The sequence below is a fragment of the Narcine bancroftii genome, chromosome 5, assembly GCF_036971445.1.
Source record: "Narcine bancroftii isolate sNarBan1 chromosome 5, sNarBan1.hap1, whole genome shotgun sequence".
In the NCBI taxonomy this organism is placed as follows: domain Eukaryota; kingdom Metazoa; phylum Chordata; class Chondrichthyes; order Torpediniformes; family Narcinidae; genus Narcine; species Narcine bancroftii.
In genome coordinates, this window is record NC_091473.1 from 207,271,238 (window position 1) to 207,292,510 (window position 21,273).

General features: G+C 54.6%; 1 protein-coding gene across 3 annotated transcripts in view; it reads right to left on the reverse strand.

The window, feature by feature from the left end:
* The window catches only part of LOC138764645 (Y+L amino acid transporter 2-like), a 29,441-nt gene extending 8,507 nt beyond the window's left edge, over window positions 1-20,934 (reverse strand). Inside the window, exons 1-9 of one of the 3 annotated variants that reach the window (XM_069940843.1) lie at window positions 20,719-20,934; window positions 16,824-16,895; window positions 15,874-16,020; window positions 12,104-12,190; window positions 9,581-10,091; window positions 8,398-8,523; window positions 5,930-6,074; window positions 5,316-5,439; window positions 3,654-3,757 (exon numbers count right to left, since the gene is read on the reverse strand). In XM_069940843.1, the coding sequence (XP_069796944.1) occupies window positions 3,654-3,757; window positions 5,316-5,439; window positions 5,930-6,074; window positions 8,398-8,523; window positions 9,581-10,091; window positions 12,104-12,190; window positions 15,874-15,876 (1,100 nt within the window). In that variant the 5' untranslated portion in view covers window positions 15,877-16,020; window positions 16,824-16,895; window positions 20,719-20,934. The remainder of the gene's footprint in view (window positions 1-3,653; window positions 3,758-5,315; window positions 5,440-5,929; window positions 6,075-8,397; window positions 8,524-9,580; window positions 10,092-12,103; window positions 12,191-15,873; window positions 16,021-16,823; window positions 16,896-20,718) is intronic. The other 2 variants (XM_069940844.1, XM_069940845.1) reach the window with 2 other exon arrangements.
* Between the last annotated feature and the right edge of the window lie 339 nt (window positions 20,935-21,273).

A 21,273-nucleotide genomic window follows, 5' to 3' on the forward strand; every position in this document is an offset into this window, starting at 1 on the left:
GCCCAGACTCTTCGTATGCCAACTCTCTGGGACCTTTCTCGTAAATCTCCTCTGGATCATCGCCTTAGATATGGGGGCCCAAAGTGGCTCCCAACACACACTGTGTGGCATGACATCCTTGCTCTTGTATTCTATTCTTCACGAAATGACTGCAAGCATTGCTTTTGCCCTTTTTGCCCACGATTCCTGCATTCTGCCCTTGCCAGGCGCTATTGGAGCTTCCTTTTCCGGTCAGAGTCTGACACTCTATAAATTGTGATCCAAATACAGCCCTCTGAATGTTGGAACTGGCCTGCGAGTCTGCTCGTAGAAGAGCCAACCTGGTTCAGAAATTCCCAAGTGCAGAGGGTAACCAAACTTAACCAGGTGTTCAGAGGCTCCAACCTCCCATCCATGGCAGACATCTCTGTGGGGCAGCAAGCATCATAAAGGGCTCCCCCCACCCCGCCTTCTCATTGCTGCCTGCAGGCAGAAGGTTGAAGATCTGCAGCCCCCACCCCCCCAACCCCGGTTCGAGGTCAGTTTTCTGGCTCTTGAACTCCCCTTGTTACATGAATTAGAAAAGCAAGAAAGTTTGGGTTAGAAGCCTAATAGTCTAAATATGCATGAGTCTGCCTGATCTCGGAAGTTAAGCAGACTCAGCCCTGGTCGGTATTTGGAGGGGAGACCAGCTAAGAACACCAGGTGCACTGGACAAAAGTGGCGACTCTCTGTCTGTGCTGAAGAAACCCATCAGGTCACATAGAATCCAAAGGAAGTAAAGGGTAACGAAGGTTTTGGGCCTGGACCTTTCATCAGTCTCCAACCAGACAGCATCGCTATCCAGTTCTCCAATTTCCTCCCACTTAATTGAGAGAGCGACCCTTCCCGCTGCTTTTTTCTACTCTCCCCTCCCACCTATATCCATCCATGACCTTGTCTGTTACCATGGCCACCTCCACCTGTCCCTTCTCACCTTCTCTCGGCCCTCAACACCCCCCCCCCATCCCCACAGCCGACTTCTTATTTAGTCGCCTGCCTGTTTTACCTTGCACCTGACGAAAGGGCAAGGCCAAAAGTGTTGGTGACCTTTATTTCCTATGGATACTGCAAGACCTGCCCCAGCACATTTGTGTATTGCACTGATTGGGGATGGCTCGAAACCCACAAAAGGCCATAAAAAGACTGGCAGCGCCATCACTAAGTCATTTATTTTTACTGGGATTACTGTGGTATCACAAACTGTGGTATCATATCACACATAGTGGTACTCGTACAGTGGGGTACTCATACACAGTAGTATTTGTACACCGTGGTATCACACACAGTGGTACTCGTACACCGTGGTACTCCTACACAGTGGTACTCGTACACTGTGGTACTCGTACACAGAGGTACTCATTGTGGTGGTACACCACCAGCCTACTCTATACCTGCAGGAGTGTAAGGGGACAGAACTACACCTGGCCGGCTGTCAATCAGTCGGCCTGAATGGATTAAGCCCCACCTGGTCGGGTGTCAATCATCCTCCGGGATATAAGCCTGCGCCGGCCTCCCGAGGCCTCACTCAGAGTTGCTGCAGCCACAGCCAGCCTGGCTCTGTGGCAGTGTTTGTAGATTATAGCACCTTGTACAGTCTTTATCTTTGTTGTACAGTCTTTATCTTTGTGTGTGTCTGATTCTGGCTAACAGTGCACCACACTCATACACCATGGTATTTGTACACAATGGTTACATGATGTGATGTCCTATTTAAGTTTAGTGTAAACTAAATATAACATTAGAGATAGAGAGGCTCAATTTATGAAATTGCGGGGCCCATTCTTCGAATGTTTTTATAATTGGAAGATTTAACAATTATTGTATGTCCCGCTGGTTCATTACCTACAGCACCTGGGGTTCCTAACGCAGTCTCCCCTCCAACTACCGACCAGCTTAGTTTCTGAGATCGTACAATCCCAGGCGTATTCAGGCTATAGTGTGTGTGTGATAAGAAACTCACTGTTACTGCACAATAAAGAAACCTAAATCTTCATTGTCTCCACCTCTGGCAGCTTATTCCACAGACGTGTATGTGTGTACAGGAGTGTGTGGGTGTGGTGTGGGTGTGTGTGTCTGTGTGTGGATGTGTGTGGGTGTTGGTGTATGTGTGTGTGGCTGTGTCTGCATGGATGTGTGTGGGTGGGGATGTCGGTGTGTGTATGGGGGTGTGGATGTGTGTGTGCATGGATGTGTGTGGGTGGATGTGTGTGTGTGGAAAAGTTGCCCCTCGGTTCCCCTTAAAATATCTTTTCTCTCCTTCATCTATCTTGGGAGACTATTCACCTTATCTGAGCTCCTCGTGATTTCTTAAACTTCCAAAAAGATCCCCCTCAATCCTTCACGCTCCAGGGAGCAAATTCCCTGCCCATGTAACCCTCTCCCTATAACCTGAGCCCCCTCCAGTCCCTGGGAATGTCCTGGGGAATCTGGGGAATCCTTTCTACACCCTTTCCTACCCTTTCCCAGCTTCATGACAACCCTTCCCGCAGCTGGGCGACTGGGGCTGCACACAGTATTCCAGACCAGAGTGTGAGAAAAGAACAAATTTATACACGCGGAGACAGTGCCAATGACCAGGCTTCGAATACGCCGCTTTCCACACGGTTCTCCCCTGTGTTCACGTGGGTTTCCTCCAAACGCTGCCTCCCGAAGACAGGTGGGGCTTGGCGGGTTAGGCAGTTGCAAGGGCAGCATAGGCTCGTGGGGCGGAAGGGCCTGCTTTCTAAGTTAAATTAAAATCCCACAAAGTGCCACAGTTCAACGGGGAAACAGCTTGTCCCCAGATAATTGCCCGGAAACCAGGAAGGACCAGAACAGAGTGATATTTCAGATTTCTTGTCAGAGCACATACATGTATGACATGCATAATCACAGGATAACAAAGAAAGAACGAAAACCAAACGTACATTACTTAAAAGAATCAGAAAACAGCAATCAGAATTCTTTGGGCGCCTCTTGCGAAGAGATACATTGGAGCTGGAAAGCTGGAAGGAAAAAGAAGCAGATAGCGACAGAGAATGACAATGAGAGGTGGATTAACATCAGGGTTAGAAACAGCGGAGGCAACAGCTACAATTTGGAGGGATGGATGGGGAGACAAGAGCGCCCACGCCAAATGGCAAACAGACGTGATGTCGCATGCAACCCTGAGATTCTTTTCTCCTGCGGGCGAGGCAGAATTACCCCAAACTGGAAGTGCAAAAAAAACTACACCATGTACACATGGAAACAAATAAAAATATGTAAACAACTGACTGTGCAATACAAAGTGCACAAGTACGAATCCTTAAATGAAACCCTGATTGGGTTTGTTGTCGAAGAGTCTGATAGTGAAGGGGGAGCAGCTGTTCCTGAACCTGGTGGTCGTTTTTTGTTTGAGAATTCCACATCATTGGGCAGGTTTTTTGGCACCAGCAGTTTCCAACTCCTCCGGCCTGCCAATTCCTGAAAGTCCGAGAGACCCTTCCTGGATTTCCTGCATCCCATTTCCAGATGCCCTGGCCTGGAGGAGCCCAACCCCCACCCCCACCAAACCCCACGGACTCCCAGAATGTTGACCTGGCTCAGTTTTTTCCCCCTCCCCCACCCCACTCCCCCACCACTCACAGGCAACATTCCCAACCTGATCTTACCGGGAAGCAGCGAGGATGGATGCGTTCAGCCCTCCGAAGCAGGACAGGGCCACGGCCACCATGATGGTCCAGTTAAAAACCCCAAAGATCTGGTCGGCGAAAGTCTGTGGAGGATTGAGGGGGAGGGGAAAGTGACGGGGGGGTGGGGGGGAGAGAGAGGTGAGGTCTTGATTGCTAACCCGTTCCAGGTGTTCCCGGGAAAGCCTGACCCAGGAAACAGAGGGTTCCAGGCCACAAGGGAAGTCAGCACTCAACTGAGGTGGGGGGGGTGGTTCCCACAGGTTGCACATGCGCCCAGGGGCCTGCTAGCTGGGTGATACTGACCCTGTTAGTGAGCTCTTGGCATTGAGGGGCCTGCTCTGGGGAAACAGCCAGCAGCATCTAGCGAGTCCTTGCCCCCTCGCATGCTGGCCATTGCACCCTTCCCCTCTCACATCTCAGCTCACCACTCGTCCAGTTAAACAAGGGAAGTCTGCAGATGCTAGGGTCAAGGGCAATACACAAACGTGATGGAAGGAACTCAGCAAGTCATGGAGCATCCATAGCAAGTAAAGGGGGGGGGCACCAGCGTTTCGGGCCTGGGCCCTTCGTCAGGTATAAGACACAGGGGGGAGGCGGCGGGGAGAATGGGCAAGGGAAGGAGCACAGGCTGACAGGTAGGTCACGGGGGGGTGCACGGAACTGATAAGCAAGGGGGGGAGGGTGTAGCTGCCTGACAGGAGAGAGAAGGGAGGAGGGTGAGGAGCTGAAGGGAAGGAGGAATAGGGAAAGAGGGAGAGACTCAGGGGAAGGGGGTAAGGGATTAATGGAGGTTGAGCCTGCTAAGACAGAATATCAGGTCCAATCCAATCTGGTCGGAGATGAGAAAGAACTGCATTAGCCAGAGGGTGGAATTTGCTGCCCATCGAAGCAGTAGAGTAAATATATTTAAGGTGAGGTCGGATTGATTTTTACATAGTAGGGGAATTAAGGGATCTGGGGAAAAGGGCAGGTGGAGATGAGCCTATCATCAGATCAGCCATGATCACACTGAATGGCGAAGCAGGCTTGATGGGCCAGATGGCCGGCTCCTACCCCTATTCCTTATGTTCATATACAGACACGGACACAACCACACACACACACACACACACACAGACCATTTGGCCCATGAGCCCCTGCCACCAAATTCGCACCCAATTCACCTATAACCCCCCCCCCCCCCACCCCAGTATGTTTCAAACAGTGGGAAGAAACAGGAGTCCCAGTGGAAGGGGGGATCCCACGCAGACATGGGGAGAACGTACAAACTCTTTACAGACAGCGCGGGATTCGAAGCCCTTCCCTGATTGCTCTAAAGGCAATTGTGCTTCGCCAACCGTGCCGCCCCACACAGACACAGACACACGCTGAGGTGACCTCTCCAGGTCCGAGAGGCAGAGGCTCGACCTGCTGTGCCACTCTGGGAAGCAGGCTTCTCCAGTGCTGAACTCCCAGAGCCAACAGCCTCATCCTGATTGGCCAGCGGAAATTGGTGCCCATCGCTTCCTGCCTGTGGATCAGAGGGCTCGGACCTTCCGCATGTTGGAGAAAGGTGGGTCAGGATTGGGGGGGGTGGAAGAACCTTGCGCCGATTCCTGGGGTGAGGGAGAGGGGATGCCCACCACAGTCCTGGGAACTCACCACGGCGACAGCCTCACTCTCCAAGATTTCGTGGAAGTTAAGGACGGTATAATAGGCCACATTAGTCAGGATGTAGATCACCGTGACGATAGGCATGGAGATGGCGATGGACAGAGGGAGGTTCCTGCAAACAGCCACACACAACAGGTTAGAGAGGGAGGCTTCCCCCTGTCATAGTCTAGGGAACACATTGAAGCTCCCTCCACACTGCCCCATCACACACCTCCAGGGACAGACACAGGGTGAAGTTCCCTCCACACCATCCTGTCACACACTCCTGGTGACACACACAGAGTGAACCTCCCTCTGCTCTGTCCCGTCACACACACCTGAGGACAGAAACAGAGTGAAGCTCCCTATGCACCATCCCATCAAACACCCCTGGGGACAAACACAGAGAGAAGCTTCCCCTACACCATCCAATCACACATTCCAAGGGTCAGACACAGAGTGAAGCTCCCTCCACACCGTTCTGCCTCACCCTTCCAGTGCCATAAATTGGAGTGAGGTGGACCTTAACCATCTCCAAGTAGGAACAGGGTGATTGGCTGCATGGTTTGTGGAGGACCTGGCCTTGACCTTTCACTGTTGACCTCTGACCCCGAGACTGGTACCTGGTGGGATTCTTGATCTCCTCGGTGACAAAGTTGAGGGTGTCCCATCCGGAGTAGGAGAAAAGTGCAGAGTAGAGAGCCAAGGCCACATCTCCGGGATGCCAGGAGGAACCCTGGAAGGAATTCTCAAAGTGGTGTGTCTCACCTGGAGTAGGGCAATGGGAGAGATTCAAGAACACTGGGAATGACTAATGATGGGGGGTGGGGGTAGTAAGGAATGGTGGGAATGACAGAGAATGACCCCAACACAGGGAGTGACTGGCCTGAGGGAGTGATCAAACCAGGGGGAGTGACTGGCCCAGGCGAGTGACTGGCCCAGGGGTGTGACCAACCCAGGGAGCGACCAATCTGGAGAGTAACTGACATGGGGAGTAACCGACAAGAGGCATATGGTCCAGGGAATGACTGGCCTGGGGGAGTGACCAACCTGGGCACTGACCAACCTGGGGGAGTGACCGACCCAGGGGGTGACTGACCTAGGGAGTGATCAACCCAGGAGGAGTTACTGGTCCAGAGGAGTGACCAGCCCAGGGGGAGTAAGGATCAGCCCAGGGAGTGACCAATCTGGAAAGTGACTGACCTGGGGAAGTGACCAACCCAGTGGGTGACTGACCTGGGGAGTGATCAACTCAGGGGGAGTGGCTGGCCCAGGGGAGTGAACAACCCAGGGAGAGTGACCAGCCCAGGGAGTGACCAATTTGGAAAGTGACTGACCTGGGGAAGTGACCAACCCAGGGGGTGACTGACCTGGGGAGTGATCAACTCAGGGGGAGTGGCTGACCCAGGGGAGTGAACAACCCAGGGAGAGTGACCAGCCCAGGGAGTGACCAATTTGGAAAGTGACTGACACTCAGAGTGATTGACAAGTGGAGTGACTGGTCCAGGGAGTGACTGTCCCAGTGAAGTGACCAAACTGGGCACTGAACAACCAGGGAGAGTGACCGACCCAGGGCAGTGTCTGACCCAGGGGGAAGTAACTGACTCAGGGGGAGTGACCAACTCAGGGGAGTGACTGACCCAGGGGGAGTGACTGATTCAGGAGGTGTGATCGACCTGGGGGAGTGACCGACCCAGGAGGAACAATCGACTCAGGAATGGCCGACCCAGGGAGTGACTGACCTAAGAAGAGTGACTGGCTCAGGGGTAGTGACCGACCCAGGGAGTGACTGACGAGGAATAGTGGGGTATTGCTGGGATCCAGTTGAGGTGTTGGAGGATGGTGGATGTGGTAGGGTGTTGCTGGGATCCGGTTGGGCCCAGGTACCGGTGGGATGTTGGGGATGGGGACGTGCAGCATTGGGGTACAGAGTAGAGTAGGTGTGACTGGGACCTGGTCCAGTGGCATATTGAGGTATTGGTGGGGTGTTAGGAGATCCAGATGGGGTGATGAGTTCTGAATCAGTATAATGTTGGGTATAGTGGACTAGGGGGGAGTGGACGTCAGGGTTCCAGTGGGTCATTGTGGGACAAGTTCAGTGGCCATTGCTGGGTCACAGTTGGAGGGGCAAGGAACCAATAATGTATTGGGGATGGCAGAATGTTGGGGTGATGCTGGGACCCAGTTGAACAATGGTGGGACCGGTGGGGTGTTGTCAAACAAGAAACATGGGTATTGGGGGGTCAGGGGACCAGTGGGGTCTTGGAAATCAGGGGACTGGTAGGGTGTTTGGGGTGAAGGGACTGATGGGATGTTGGGGTGAGGGGACCAGTGGGGTGTTGGGGGATAGGACACCAGTGGGGTGTTGGGGAACAGGGGACCAGTTGGATATTGGGGGACAGAAGATTGGTGGGGTGTTAGGGGACAGAGTACCAATGGGGTGTTGGGGGACAGGGTTCCAGTGGGGTGTTGGGTATCAGGGGACTGGTGGGGTGTTGGGGAACAGGGGACCAGTAAGGTGTTGGGAATCAGGGGACTGGTGGGGTGTTATGGGGCAGGGGTCCGGTGGGATGTTGGGGGAGAGGAGACCGGTTGGGTGTTGGGGGACAAGGGACAGGTGGGGTGTTGGGAATCAGGGGACTGGTGGGGTGTTGGGGGACAGGGGACCGGTGGGGCATTAGAATCAGGGGAGCAGTGGGGTGTTGTGGGTCAGGGGATGAAGGGGTGTTGGGAATCAGGGGACTAGTGGGGTGGGGGGTCGGTGAACCAATGGGTTGAGGAACTGGTGGGGTGTCATGGGACAGGGGACCAGTAAAGTGTTGTGAATCAGGGGACTGGTGGGGTGTTGTGGGGCAGGGGGCCAGTGGGATGTTGGGGGACAAGGGACAGGTGGGGTGTTAGAATTAGGGGAGCAGTTGGGTGTTGTGGGTCAGGGGACCAATGGGGTGGGGGGGTTGGTGAACCAGTGGGTTGGGGAACTGATGGGGTGTCAGAGGACGGAAACAGTGAAGTGTTGTACTAAATGTCCCGGTGGAGTGTTGGAGGTTGTTGCAGGGACCTGTGCGCAGGCACAGGACATCCCCTTACCTACCCATGCCCAGCTTCACCAGCCCAGCGAGGATCACGACAATTAGGGCTAGAACCTTGGCGTAGGTGAAGATGTCCTGGATTCGGGTTCCCCACTTGACATAGGCACAGTTGGTGAAGGTCAGGATACCTGGAACAAGGACACTGCTTAATCACAGGAATAGGCCCTTCAGCCCAACATTTCCAGCTATCCCCTTCCCCATTTGGCCTCCCACAGGTCTCCCCATTCAAGTACATCAATCCCTCCTGAACCCAGTTATTGCATTAAACTGCCCCTCACCCAATCGAAGTGCAAGTGGCTGATACCAAGCATCCTGAAGTAAACCCACCCCCGAGCCTCACATCCCCTCCTCCCAACCCGTGATCCCACCTCCTTCCCCTCAAATACCCTGTCCCGTGCTTCTCTCCATCAGGATGTTCCCTGAACTCTGTGACTCCATGGGGGGTGGGGGTGGGTATTTATCCCATCACACTTGATCTATCCCCTGGGATAAAAGAGATTCCTGTTCTTCCTCCCTCTCTCCCCAAGTCCCACTCCCCTTGGTCCCACCCTCTCCAACCCCTCTCCTCCATCCTCTTCCCCAACTCCCCATTCCTGGGTAAGGTGAAGGCATTCACAGATGCCAGGAGGAGTAGGATCTGAGATCTGCCCCCCTCCAGTCCCTGATCCCAGTCCCTCTGCCCTGACCCCCCTCCTATCCCCTCTCCTCCTCCCCCCACTCCCTCCTCCCCACTCCCTTCTACACCCTTTCAATTCCCTCCCTCCCCCAACCCTGCACTCTCACCATCTCCCTCCCTCCCTCTCCCACCTTCGCCCATCCCCTCTCTCCCCCACCCAACTATGAGCTGCAGATAGTGTAGGAGGGAATCCTGATCCCCCTCCCCTTTGCTGCTCCCCCAGTTCCTACTGCCCCTCTATGCCCCTCTCCATCAGGATGGAAGGGATCCAAGAAATCCCTCCCCACCCCCCTGCCCGGGCCCCCCTAACTCTAGCCCCATCTCACAGATCCTGGCCACAGCCAGGATGGGAGGGAAACCCATTGTCCCTCCACCTCCCTCAGTCCCCCTCTGCTCCAATCTCCCCCCCTCCTACCCCAGTCTCTCCTAGTCCTTCCCCCAATCCCCCCCCCCCCCGTTCACCTGCCCCCTCTCCCTCCCCCTTCCACCCAGGCAGAGGGGCCACTCACACATGCAGGCCGCCGCCAGCAGCCGGCCAGCGAGGTAGGGCTGCTGACAGGTGGGAAAGAGGGGCTGCAGGGTGTAGCTAGCAAAGGTGAGGGCGATGACAGCCTGGCTGGCAGGCTCGATGATTAGCAGCGAGGTCCAGAGGCGGACAAAGGCCACGAAGCCCCCGAAGGCCTCCAGGATGTAGGCGTAGCTGGCGCCCGACTTGGTGATGGTGGTGCCCAGCTCGGCATAGCACAGTGCTCCGAAGATGGAGAAGAGCCCTCCCAGGGCCCAGATCACCAGCGAGAGGCCATAGGAGGCACTATACATCAGCACCCCTTTGGGAGAGACGAAGATCCCCGAGCCGATCATGTTGCCCACGATCAGGCAGACCCCGTTCAGCAGCGAGATCTCCTTCTTCAGCTGCATCGTCCTCTGTTCCTGGGAAGGGGTCCAGGCCCCATCACCACTCTGCTCTGTCATGGCCGATGTCCTGCTCTGTTCATAGCCCACTGGTGTGGGGTTGGGTGGCTGAAGGGGGGAGAGAAAAGGTGGAAGGAGAGAAAGATGGATGGATGAAGAGGGGGGAGGGAGAGAGGGGGAGGGATGGGATGGTGTGGGAGGGGAGTGGGAAATGGAGAGAGGGCTGAGAGAGGGAGGGAGGGGAGGAAGGGAGGGAGGGAGAGAGAATGGGAGGGGATAGATAAAGGGGATAGTCGGAGGTGAAAGTTGGACAGAGAGAGGGAGGGGAGGGAGAGGGAGGGGAGAGAGAGGATGAAAGGTATGTATGAGGGAGGGAAGGGTGAACGAAAGAGGGGTGAGAGGTAGGATGAAGGAGGGAGAGATGACAGAAAGGGAGTGAGGGAGGGGGAGAGTGGGAGGGGAAAAGGGAGAAAGAAGGAAGAGAAGAGGGAGGGAAAGAGAAGGAGAGAGAGAGGTGGAGAATGAGAGAGAGGGAGAGGGAGGAGGAGAGAAAGGGGAGAGGGAGGTGGAGAGGTGAAATATGGAGGAGGAGAGGTAGAGAGGAGGGAAACAGGTTGGAAGTGAGAGAAAGGGGTGAGGGAGAGAGAGGGAAGGGGGAAAAGGAAGGAAATGGAGGGAAGGGGAGAGAAGGGAGTGGAAAGAATGGGGTAAGGGAGAACAGGGGGAGAGAGGTGTAGAAGGGAATGGAGAGGGAGAGGGAGGCAGAAGCAGGGGCCAGAGAGTGAGTAGGAGAGAGTAAGGGGAAAAGGGAGGGGGAGAAGGATGGGGAAATGGGAGGGGAAAGGGAGGGTGGTCAGAGAGGGAGGAAGCAAGGGTGGAGAGGGAGAGACCGGGGAAGGAGAGGGAGAATGGGGAGGAGACAAATGGAGGGTTGAAGAGGAGCAGGAGAGAGGAGGGAGTGGATGGTGAGGGGGAGGAAAGATGGGGAGGGGAGAGAGAGGGGAGGAGGGAGATATGGAATGAGGGAAGATGGGGTGGAGAGGAGAGAAAGGTGAGAGAGGGAGGAAAAGGGAACAGGAAGTAGAAGAGGGAGTGGAACCAAAGAGAGTAAGGGAAAGGGGAGGGGGAGAGGTGAGGAAGAAGAAGGGGGAGTAAGGAGAGGAAAATAGGAGGGGGAGGGGGGTTGGGGAGGGAGAGGATGGGAGAGATGGGGAAAAGAGGGGAAGAGAAAGTGTGTGGGTGGAGAATGGGTGAGAGGTGTAGAGGGGGAGATAGGGAGGCAAAAAGAGAGGCAAGGGAAGACGAAGGTGGAGTGGGAGAGAGGGGTAGTGAGAAAGGGAGAGAGGAGGTTAAGAGAGAAAAGGGGAGAGGGAAGGGAGAGAGAAGAGGGGGATAGGGAGGAGGAGAGAGAAAGGAGAAGGAGAGAGAAAGAGGGAGGGGAGGTAAAAATGAGGAGGCAGTAGAGAGGAGGGGGAGGAAGAGAGGAGGGGAATAGAGTGGGAGGGGAAAGGAGGGAGGAGGAGGGTGGGGGGGGCGGGAATGTAAGTAGAGGAAAGAGTGAGAAAAGGAACATGAGATTGGCTCCATAAGTCTTCCTCTGTCTTGCAAACCCACAACCCACCCCACCCCACCAGACCCCTGCCCTGTCCTGCCCACTTCAGCTGTGTGACCAGTGGGCCCTTGTCTAGCTAGGAGCACAGATCACAGGTTACAGGAGGTTGAGACAGGGAACACAGGTCACAGGTCAGAGGAGAGGAGATGGGGAACCCAGGTCACAGGAGGGGTATGGGGAACACAGGTCACAGGTCAGAGGAAGAGGGGATGGGGAACACAGGTCACATGTCATGGGAGGGGTATAGGGAACCCAGATCACAGGTCAAAGGAGAGGAGATGAGGAGCACAGGTCACAGGTCACAGGAGGGGCATAGAAACACAGATCACAAGATAGAGGAGAGAAGATGGGGAACACAGGTCACAGGTGAGAGGAGAGGAGATGGGGAGCACAGGTCACATGTCACGGGATGGGCAGATGAAGGCACAAGTGGCAGAAGCGATGTGGGCCACTGTAAACCTTGGCCAGAAATGGTCTTTCTTTGCCTTGGGTTAAAAAAGACACTTACCAGAGCTGTCTTTCCCAGTCTCTGAGAAGTAGCTGTCCTGTCCCCAGTTAAGGAACCTGTGACCTCTTCACCACTGACAACAGCAGCCTATGACCACATATACTCCGGCATCAGTTTGTTATCGCAAAGCCCACTGTCATCATCATGCCTACGCCGCTCACTGACATCATCAGTTCATGCCCACATCACTCACTGACATCATCAGTTCATGCCCACATCACTCACTGACATCATCAGTCATGCCACAGCACTCACTGACCAGCTCATTCCCTGGTGACTCAACGACATCAGCAGCTCATGCTCACATCACACACTGACGTCATCGGCTCATGCCCTCGCTACTCGCCGACAACCTGTGGAACACATGCACACTGACATCATCACTCTGTGTTCTCAACACCCACTGATATCAACAACCTGTCAGAGAACCCAATGACATGATTAGCATGACCTATTCTGGACCCAGAATAGCTCCTCACGTCAAAAAAAAGATGCAGCAGCGCATATAATTCCTCAGGAAGTTGAGGAGAACAAGGCTACCAACCCCCATCTTGAAATTTTCCAGGAGCTTCATGGTACGGTAGGTGCAATGCTTCAGACCAGAAGACAATGCAATTGATCATCCAAATGGCCAAAACAGCCCTTCCTTTATTGATGACATTATCCTGGCTTGATCCTTAAACAGAGCTCAGAGAATTATCAAGGACACTTTTCCATCCAGCACACAGGATCTTTGACCCACAACCATCAAGGTGGAGGTAATGGAGCATGAAAATAAGGACCGCGAGACTGGGAATCTTCCCACAGGCTGGGAAATTAATGAATATTTTCGAACAGTAACCGATGTAAGGAACAGGAAGGAAAAGGGAGAAAGGCCTATAGGAGAAGGAGATAGTGGGGTAGGGGAAGGAGATAGAGTGGGAAAGAGTGTAGAGGGAGAAAGAGAGTGGCAAAAGAGAGGGGAGAAGAGGATGGGGGAAGGCGATTGGAGGAAAGTAGACTGGTAAGGAGAATGGTGGTCAGAAGGGAGAGTGAAGGATGTAGTGGGGGAAGAAGAGAGTAGAAAAGGGGGTAGAGGGGGAGGAGAAAGTAGGAAAGGGGAGAAGAGGAAGAAAAGAGTCGAGAAGGGGTACAAGGGTCGGAGAGTAGAGAAGGGGCAGTGGGAAAGGAGAGAGAATGGTGGGGGTAGACATGGAAGGAGAGAGTTAAGGGGTGGAGTGAACAGGGGAAGGAGATTGAAGAAGGGGTGGAAAGGGTGGAAGTAGAGGGAAAAGGAGATAGTGGAGGGGTTGGAGGGAAAGTAGGGAATGGGGAAGGGATAGAGGGGGATGGAGGGAAGGGAGGGGGAAATAAAAGGAAAAGGGGGTGGGGAAGGGGAAAGATGACAAAGGGGAGTGGAGGGGTAGAGGGGGAAGGAGATGGTAGGTGGATAGAGGGGAGAAGGAGAGAGTGGTGGTTGGGGTAGAGGGAGGAGAGAGTGAATATGGGAGTACAGGGGAACAGAAGAGTGGAGAAGGTGTCATGGGGAAGATGAAGAGAGTGAAGGGGTAGAGGGAGAATGAAGGGGTAAACAGGAGAAGGGAAAGGAGATTGGGGAAGGGGTAGAGGGGTACAGAGTGAAAGGGGTAGAGGGAAACAGAATGAAGGATGTGGAGGGGAAGGAGAAATTGGGTAAGGGGTAGATGGGAAAAGAAGGTGGGGAAAGTGATTAAGGGGTGGAAGAGTGAAGGGAAGGAGGGATAGAGAGGATAGGGGTAGGCAGGGATGGAGAGCATGGGGTAGGGGGTCCATGGGAAAGGAGAGTGTGGAGAAGGGTGTAGAGGGGGAAGAAGAATGAAGAGTGCATTGGAAAGAAGGGGGAAGGACTGTGGAAAAGGGGTTAGAGAGAAAAGGAGATGGGTAGAGAGGAAGGAGCGGGAGCTGGGAATCGAGAAGAAACAGAAGGGAGAAGGAGCGGGGAGAAAAGCAAATCGGGAAAGAAGATGGAAGAGGAGAGAGTGGAGAAGAGGGTGGAGGAAGGAAGAAAGGGAGGTGGAGGGGAGGAGAGAGTGGGGAATAAGATTGAGGGGAGGAATGAGATGGAGGGGAGGAGAGAGTGGAGAATGAGGTGGAGGGGAGGAATGAGGTGGAGGGGAGTTGAGAGTGGGGAATGAGGTGGAGGGGTAGGACAGAGTGGGGAATGAGGTGGAGGGAAGGAGAGAGCGGGGACTAAGGTCAAAGGGAGGGGAGAGTGGGGAATAAGGTGGAGAGAGTGGGGAATGAGGTGGAGGGGAGAGAGAGAGTGGGAAAGGGAAAAGGAGAAGGAGAGGAGGGGGTAGTGGAGGAAGTATGGGAGGTTATTGGGGGAGAGAAAGTGGAGATAGGTCAATGGTGGACAGAGAGAGGAAGGGTGGTAGGGTTGAAAGGACCAAGGAGAAAAGGGCGTAGAGGGGGGAAAAAGAGAGTGGGGAAGATGGCAGGGAATCAGAGTGGAGAATGGGGCAGAGGGTAAAGGAGAGAGGAGAAGGTGAAGGGCAGAGGGGTAGAGGGAAGCAGGGACAGGGGAGAAGGGGTCAAGGAGAAGGAGAGGAGAGATAGAGAAAATTTGGCATAGACTCAAAGTGCCAAATGGGCCTGTTTCTGTGCTGTAATGTTCTGTGGTTCTCTGGGTAGAGAGGGAGAGAGTGGGGAAGAGGATGGAGGGCAGTGGAGAGGGAGGAAGCAGGCCGAAAGGTAGTAGGACCTGGATGGGGATGATCAGTGCATGAGCAGCAGGCCCCTGACCGTGACACACTGGATATTTTGTGTGGCCTGTGGTTGGTTTCTGCCTGTTCAAGTGTGTCATTTCCTCTTTCACTTCCCAGTGCTCTTACCCCTCAGGGATTTGCCTACTCCCCTTCCTGCTCCGCTCGATTTAACTCACATCATTGTCCTCATCCAGGAAACTACAGACATAACTATCCCCCTCCAAACCCCTATTTCTCCTCTCCGTGGGATGTGTCCACTCCAAACCACAGCCACATCACATGCAAACATTCCCTTCAGCCAACCCAAACTGTGCTGGCCACCGGGACATCTCGGTGTAATGTTCTCACTCACCATTATTCCTCCGTTCCCTCTTCACCACCCCCCTCCTCAGCACCCAAACCTCCTCACTGCTCCTCCCGCAAACTCCCTCCTCACTGCCCCTCCCTCCTCACTTCCTCTCCATCCTTCCCTCCTCACCATCCCTCCCACCTTACTGTCCCTCCTTCCTCACTATCCTTCCTCACTGTCCCTCCCTCCTTACTGCCCCTCCCTCCTCACCACTCCTCCCTCCTACCATCCCTCCCTCCTTACCGTCTCCCTCCTCTCCATCCCTCCTTCCTCACCACCCTCCCTCCTCTCCATCCCTTCCTCTTCACTGCCCCTCCATCCTCACAATCCCTCCCTCCTCTCCATCCCTCCCTCCTCACTGCCCCTCCTGCCTCACCGCTCCTCACCGCCCCTCCCTCCTCACCGCCCCTCCCACGGATCCCTGCCTGAGCTCCCTCTTCCCTCTCCCAGCCCCTCAGTTCTCCCTAATCCTCCCCAAGCTCCCCTCCTCACTACCCCTCACCATGACCATCCCTCTCTCCTCACCAAGCCTCCCTCACCCCTTCATCCTTACTACCCCTTACCTGGTGGTTTCTCTCCTCATCTCCCCTCCTTGAGTTCCCTCCTCCCCTTCTTTCTGCCCACCCCTGCCCTGAGTCCCCTCCTCACTGCCCCTTCCCGAGCTTCCTCCTCACCCCTCCTTCCCCAGCACTCACCATCCAGCCTTGCTCGAGACACCACAGGTCTGATCAGATCTGGCATACTCAGCATGTTTCCTATTAGAAAGCGGAGTCTGACCTTGGGTCCAGCTGCCAAGCCCACACCTTATCTTCCAAGGATGCCACTTCAAATCAGGCCCTGGTCTGCCCAATTAATCCAAGAGTCAGTCCATCCCAGCACCATTCTGGCTCTGAGATTTCCCAGATCTTCCACAACACTGAGTAGATGCTCCACAAGTCCTTTTTGACTGCAGGTTTATAGAGCCAATCCCATCTTCCACACCCCCACCCCCACCCCACCCCAGGTTCAAATGGGGACAGGTGCAGGATGTTTCTCAGTCTCCGTCCCATCCTGGGATCAGTGTCAGCAATTTTTCTGGACTGCCCCCAGAAAGCACCAACTGATCATCATTTCAGATGGGGGTGAAGGGGAAATGGGAGGGGGAGTTTGGGGGAAATAGGACGATGTAGGGGGGGATTAGATATCCGGCTGAAACAGGAGATTTCAATCTCCAGTCTTGCACTGAGCGCAAGGATCTGAAATGATTCCCAGTGCACCCTCCTCTCCCACACTCCTGTGGGGCGCTCCCTCCTCTCCCACCCTCCTGGTGGGGTGCTCCCTCCTCTCCCACCCTCCTGTGGGGTGCTCCCTCCTCTCCCACCCTCCTGGGGTGCACTCGCTCCTCTCCCACCCTCCTGGGGGGTGCTCCCTCCTCTCCCACCCTCCTGTGGGGTGCTCCCTCCTCTCCCACCATCCTGTGGAGCACCTCCTTTTCTCTGACCCTCTTGTGGAGTGATCCCTCCTCTCCGACCCTCCCACAGTAGGGTGCCCCCTCAGTCAGAACATTGTCATACTTCCAGATCCTGGATTCAGGCAAGAGTTGGAGGGGGGGCATGGTGGTGGGTGTCAGGAGAAGCCGGAGTTAGGATCCGTTTCAGTCACTCACCCAATGCTTTGAGTCTCTGTCACTATCCTCTTCTGGATCTGCCTTACCTTTCCGGCACTTTCTTTAGAACACCTGAAGCGATCCACATAAAAGGCAGCATCAGCGGTAATTAAGGGGCAAGGTCCAGGGAGAGGCTCTTCACGGGAAGCCTTCCTCAGCACATTAGCCGCATATCAGCTCCTGAGATTCTTGGCAATGCCCCATTAACTTGGTAATAGTGGGCCCCACCTAGAATCCTTCTTAAAAGGGCAAGGTCTCACATGGGAAACTCTTCCCCCAGGGGAGAGTTGGGATGGAATTGGGAATGGGAGTGAGGGAGAGGGAAGGGTGTGGGTGTTTGAATAAGAGGGGGAATGGGATTGAGGGAGAGGGAAGGGTGTGGGTGTTTGAATAAGAGGGGGAATGGGAGTGAGGAAGAGGGAAGGGTGTGGGTGCTTGAATGAGATGAACAGCGAGTGTAAAAGAGGGAAGAGAGCAAGTGGGAGATGGGGCAAGCAAGAGGAAGGGGAGGGCAGAGGGTATGGAGGGAATAGGGACAGACAAAGATGGTGAAAGGGAGGGGGTGACAGAGGTAGTGAGAGGGATGGGCTATGGGGAAGTGGGGTAATAGGGAGGGAGTGGAAAGGGATTGGAGAAAGTGTGAGATGGGGAAGGGGATTGAAGGAGGGGTGAGAGGGAGAGAGGGAAGGAAAGAGCGAAGAGGGAGGGGGAAGGGGGAGATGCATGAGAGGGAGATGAGAAGAGGGAACAAAGAGGGAGAGATGAGGAGGGGAGGGTGAGAGGGATGGGGAAAGGGAGGTGAGGGAGAAGGTTAGATGATGGGAGATGGATGGTGAACACACCTGAGATTTAGGGAAGGTGGGGGAGATGTGTGGGAAAGGGAGAGTAAGGAAGATGGAGATCGGGAGGGGAAAGGGAAGGGATAGTGGAGGAGATGAATGGCAGGGGAGAGGAGAGGGAAGATGAGTGAAGTGGGCAGTGAGGAATGTTGAGGGAAGGGGAGGATGGGGGAGGGGAAGGTGGTGGAGTACCCTGCCTTCACACCATCCTTTGTTGATCCCTTTTCTTGTCAGGTGAAAGCCATGACTCTCACCCCAAGAGTGGGAGCGGCCTCTCCCCCATCTGGCTGAGCCAACCTTCACCTTTCACTGAATTACTTCTGTTTGCTTATTATTGTGTGCTCTGCGGGATTACCCTGTACACAGTTTTACTTGTGTGTGGGATTGTGCTACGTTTCAACAATAGGCAGTGGTCTCTCAGCCTCTTGCAACACGTGAGAGACGCCTGGAAATTTTTAAAGCTTATGAAGGTTTGATGGTGCATTGAAGTGCAGCAGAAATCTGGCATTGTGGCAGCACGCCATTAGGCAAGCGAACTGGTCCCGCATGACACGCACGCCGCGGGGCAGCCAGCCAAAATGGCGCCAACGGGGGTTTCTCCCTGATCTTGGCAACAGGCTCAGAGACCTGTGCTCTGCGGCCCACATGATGTCCCGGCAACGTCAGGGCCCCCGGCACGGTTCTCAGCCAGGTCTGGGCTGGGAGTATAAGACCAGCCAGGCAGCCTGCAATAAATCAGTTTTTGCTCACTGAACTCAACCTGTCTGGTTGTGCGATCCTTCAATTAGCAGAGTAGCCGCCACTACGTTGGTGACCCCGACAGGTTCAAACGCCTTTGAACCCGATATGAACAACTCTTCGATCAACACTATAACCATTAAGCTTCCTGACTTCTGGGTTCAGAAGCCTGAGACCTGGTTCAGCCACACAGAGGTTCAGTTTCACCTCCGCCAGATTTAATCAGATATGATCAAGTTTTATCATGTGGTCGCCGCCCTGGACCAGGCCACTGCCAAATGAGTGCTGCACCTCGTTCAGCACCCACCCGCACGAGTAAGTACGGGACCATCAAGCAGTTGCTCACCGGCTCCCTCGGCCTCTCCAAGCGCCAGCATGCCGCTCGGATGCTGCCCCTTGATGTCATGGGAGACAGAACTCCAATTGCGTTGATGGATGAGATGCTCGCGCTCATGGGCGATCACACCAACTGCCCACTCTTCAAGCGCATCTTCCTTGACCATATGCCCGAAGACCGTTACTGTCCCAGGAGAGCTTCGACAACCCTAGGAAGGTCACTCAAAAGGCTCAGGAGCTATGGCTTGAACGATTCCCGGAGGGCTCAGCAGTCCAGCAAGTTACGAGTCCCAGCCATGACCATGCCAAGCCTTCCTCTAACGCTGCGGAGGAACACTCAGCCCCTGCAGGAGCCTCAAAGAACATAGCCAGAAGCAAGCCGACCATTTCAGTTCTCTGCTTCTTCCACCAGTGCTGGGGAGCCAAGACTCGGAAGTGTCATGGCTGTTAATGGCTGCGTTGGCTGGCCAAGAACACAGCCTTCTCTACCTATGGGATGCAATCAGTGGTTGACGCTTCCTCATCAACACCGGGGCCCAGATCACCGTCATCCCGCCACAGCCATTGAGTCCCGGAACCAGCCTTGAGGACCTCCACTCCATGCAGCCAATTTGATGGAGATCCAAATGTATAGTAACAAGACTGTCCACTTCTAAATCAGCCAGCGCAAGTTCTCATGGAAGTTCACCATTTCATCCCTCCCAACCTCCATTCTGGGTGTTGACTTCCTCCTCGCCCATAGACTCCTGGTTGACCTCTGAGGTAGGCGACTTGTCGTTGCACATACCTTCCAATCCATTTACCTCAATACCTCCCACACAGAGCAGCCGCAGAGGGCCACGGTCAGCACAGCCAAGGATGAATTTCAGTGCATCCTGGACGAGTTCCCGTCCCTCCTCAAGCCACAGTTCTCCGCCACCTCACCACGCCATGGGATGTTTCATTATATCCCCACCAAAGGCCCGCCGGTCCATGTCAAGGCATACCAGGTCCCGACGGATAAGCTCCAGATAGCGAAAGAGGAGTTCTCACATCTGCAGGAACTGGGGATCATTCGACTCTCTGACAGTCCTTAGGCCTCGCTGCTCCACCTGGTCCTGAAAGCCTCCAGAGGCTGGCACCCCTGCGGAGATTATCCACGGCATAACAACGCGACAGTACCTGACTGTTACCTCATACCTCACATTCAGGACTTTACGGCCAACCTGCATGGCACGAGGGTCGACCTGGAGCACGGATATCATCAAATCCCGGTGCACCCCGAGGACATCTCCAAAATGGCCATCATCACCCACTTTGGCTTGTTCAGAAGCCTGCGCTCTGTAGCCCACATGACACCCCGGCGACGTCAAGGCCCCTGGCGTGGTTCTCCGCCAGGGCTGGGCTGGGAGCATAAGACCAGCCAGCAGACTTCCATAAACGATTTTTGCTCACTGAACTCAACCCGTTTGGTCATGAGATCATTCAGTAGCAGAGTAGCCGCTGCTACAGCTTCTTGTTTACCAGCTCTGGACCCATTTCCTGAAGAGCTGAGCCACTCCTGGTGAAACTTCAGCCTGCACTGGGGTGAGGATGATCAGAGCTCAGGGGAAGGGTATCTCCCCATCCCTGCTATCAACCCAGCCTTATATACACACACACACACACGAACTGACAGACACACAACTAGGGCAGTAACAATCGACTTTTCAACCACACCCAGACCAGCCCCTGCATCAGGAGGTTGACGGAAACCTCGGTGGGACCCGGGACCCCCCACCCCCGGGAATGGCGGCGACCGGGAGCGGCCAGAACTAACTTCACTTTGCCAACTCAGGAGCACTTTATAAACGGCAGCAAACTCTCACCGAAATGTCTGTAGCTGAACTAGGAAAGGTCATAAACAGGATGTGAAGGCAACGCCAGATAGTGGAGAGAGAGGTTCGAAAGAACGAGAGAGGTGACGGGGGGGAGGGGTGACAGAAAGTCCGCGAATGTTTTACCTGCACGGTAGGGTCGGAGACGCTGATCACCCGGGAGTGACACGGTCCGACCCCACACAGGGAACGGAGGGGGTGGGTGGTTGGGAATCATGTGAGCCACCCCACATTAAAAGTGCCGATCTCAGCTACTCCAACCTCGTAGGACGCGGCATCAAACAATGATCACCCGTCAGATCCCGATACATGGAAAAAGCGTTCCCCCAGGTCTCGCTCGCTCCCATCCTGTCAACCTCTGCCCGTCTCTCCCTCCATATCTATCTCCTCGCTCTTCTCTCTCTCTCTCGCTCCCTTTTCCTGTCGTTTAACTCTCCGATTGCTCGATACTCCATCTCTCTCCATCTATCAGAAAATTTTTCTCCCCCCGTTGTGCGCTTCCCTGTCTGTGTGGGTGGTGGTAGTGATAGTCTGTGTTAGTGAGGTGGGGAGGATCTGTGTGGGTGCTGGGGGTGAGGATCTGTTTGTGTGGTGGGGGTGAGGGTCTCTGTGTGTGGTGGGGTTGAGGGTCTCTGTGTGTGGTGGGGTTGAGGGTCTGTTTGTGTGGTGGGGGTGAGGGTC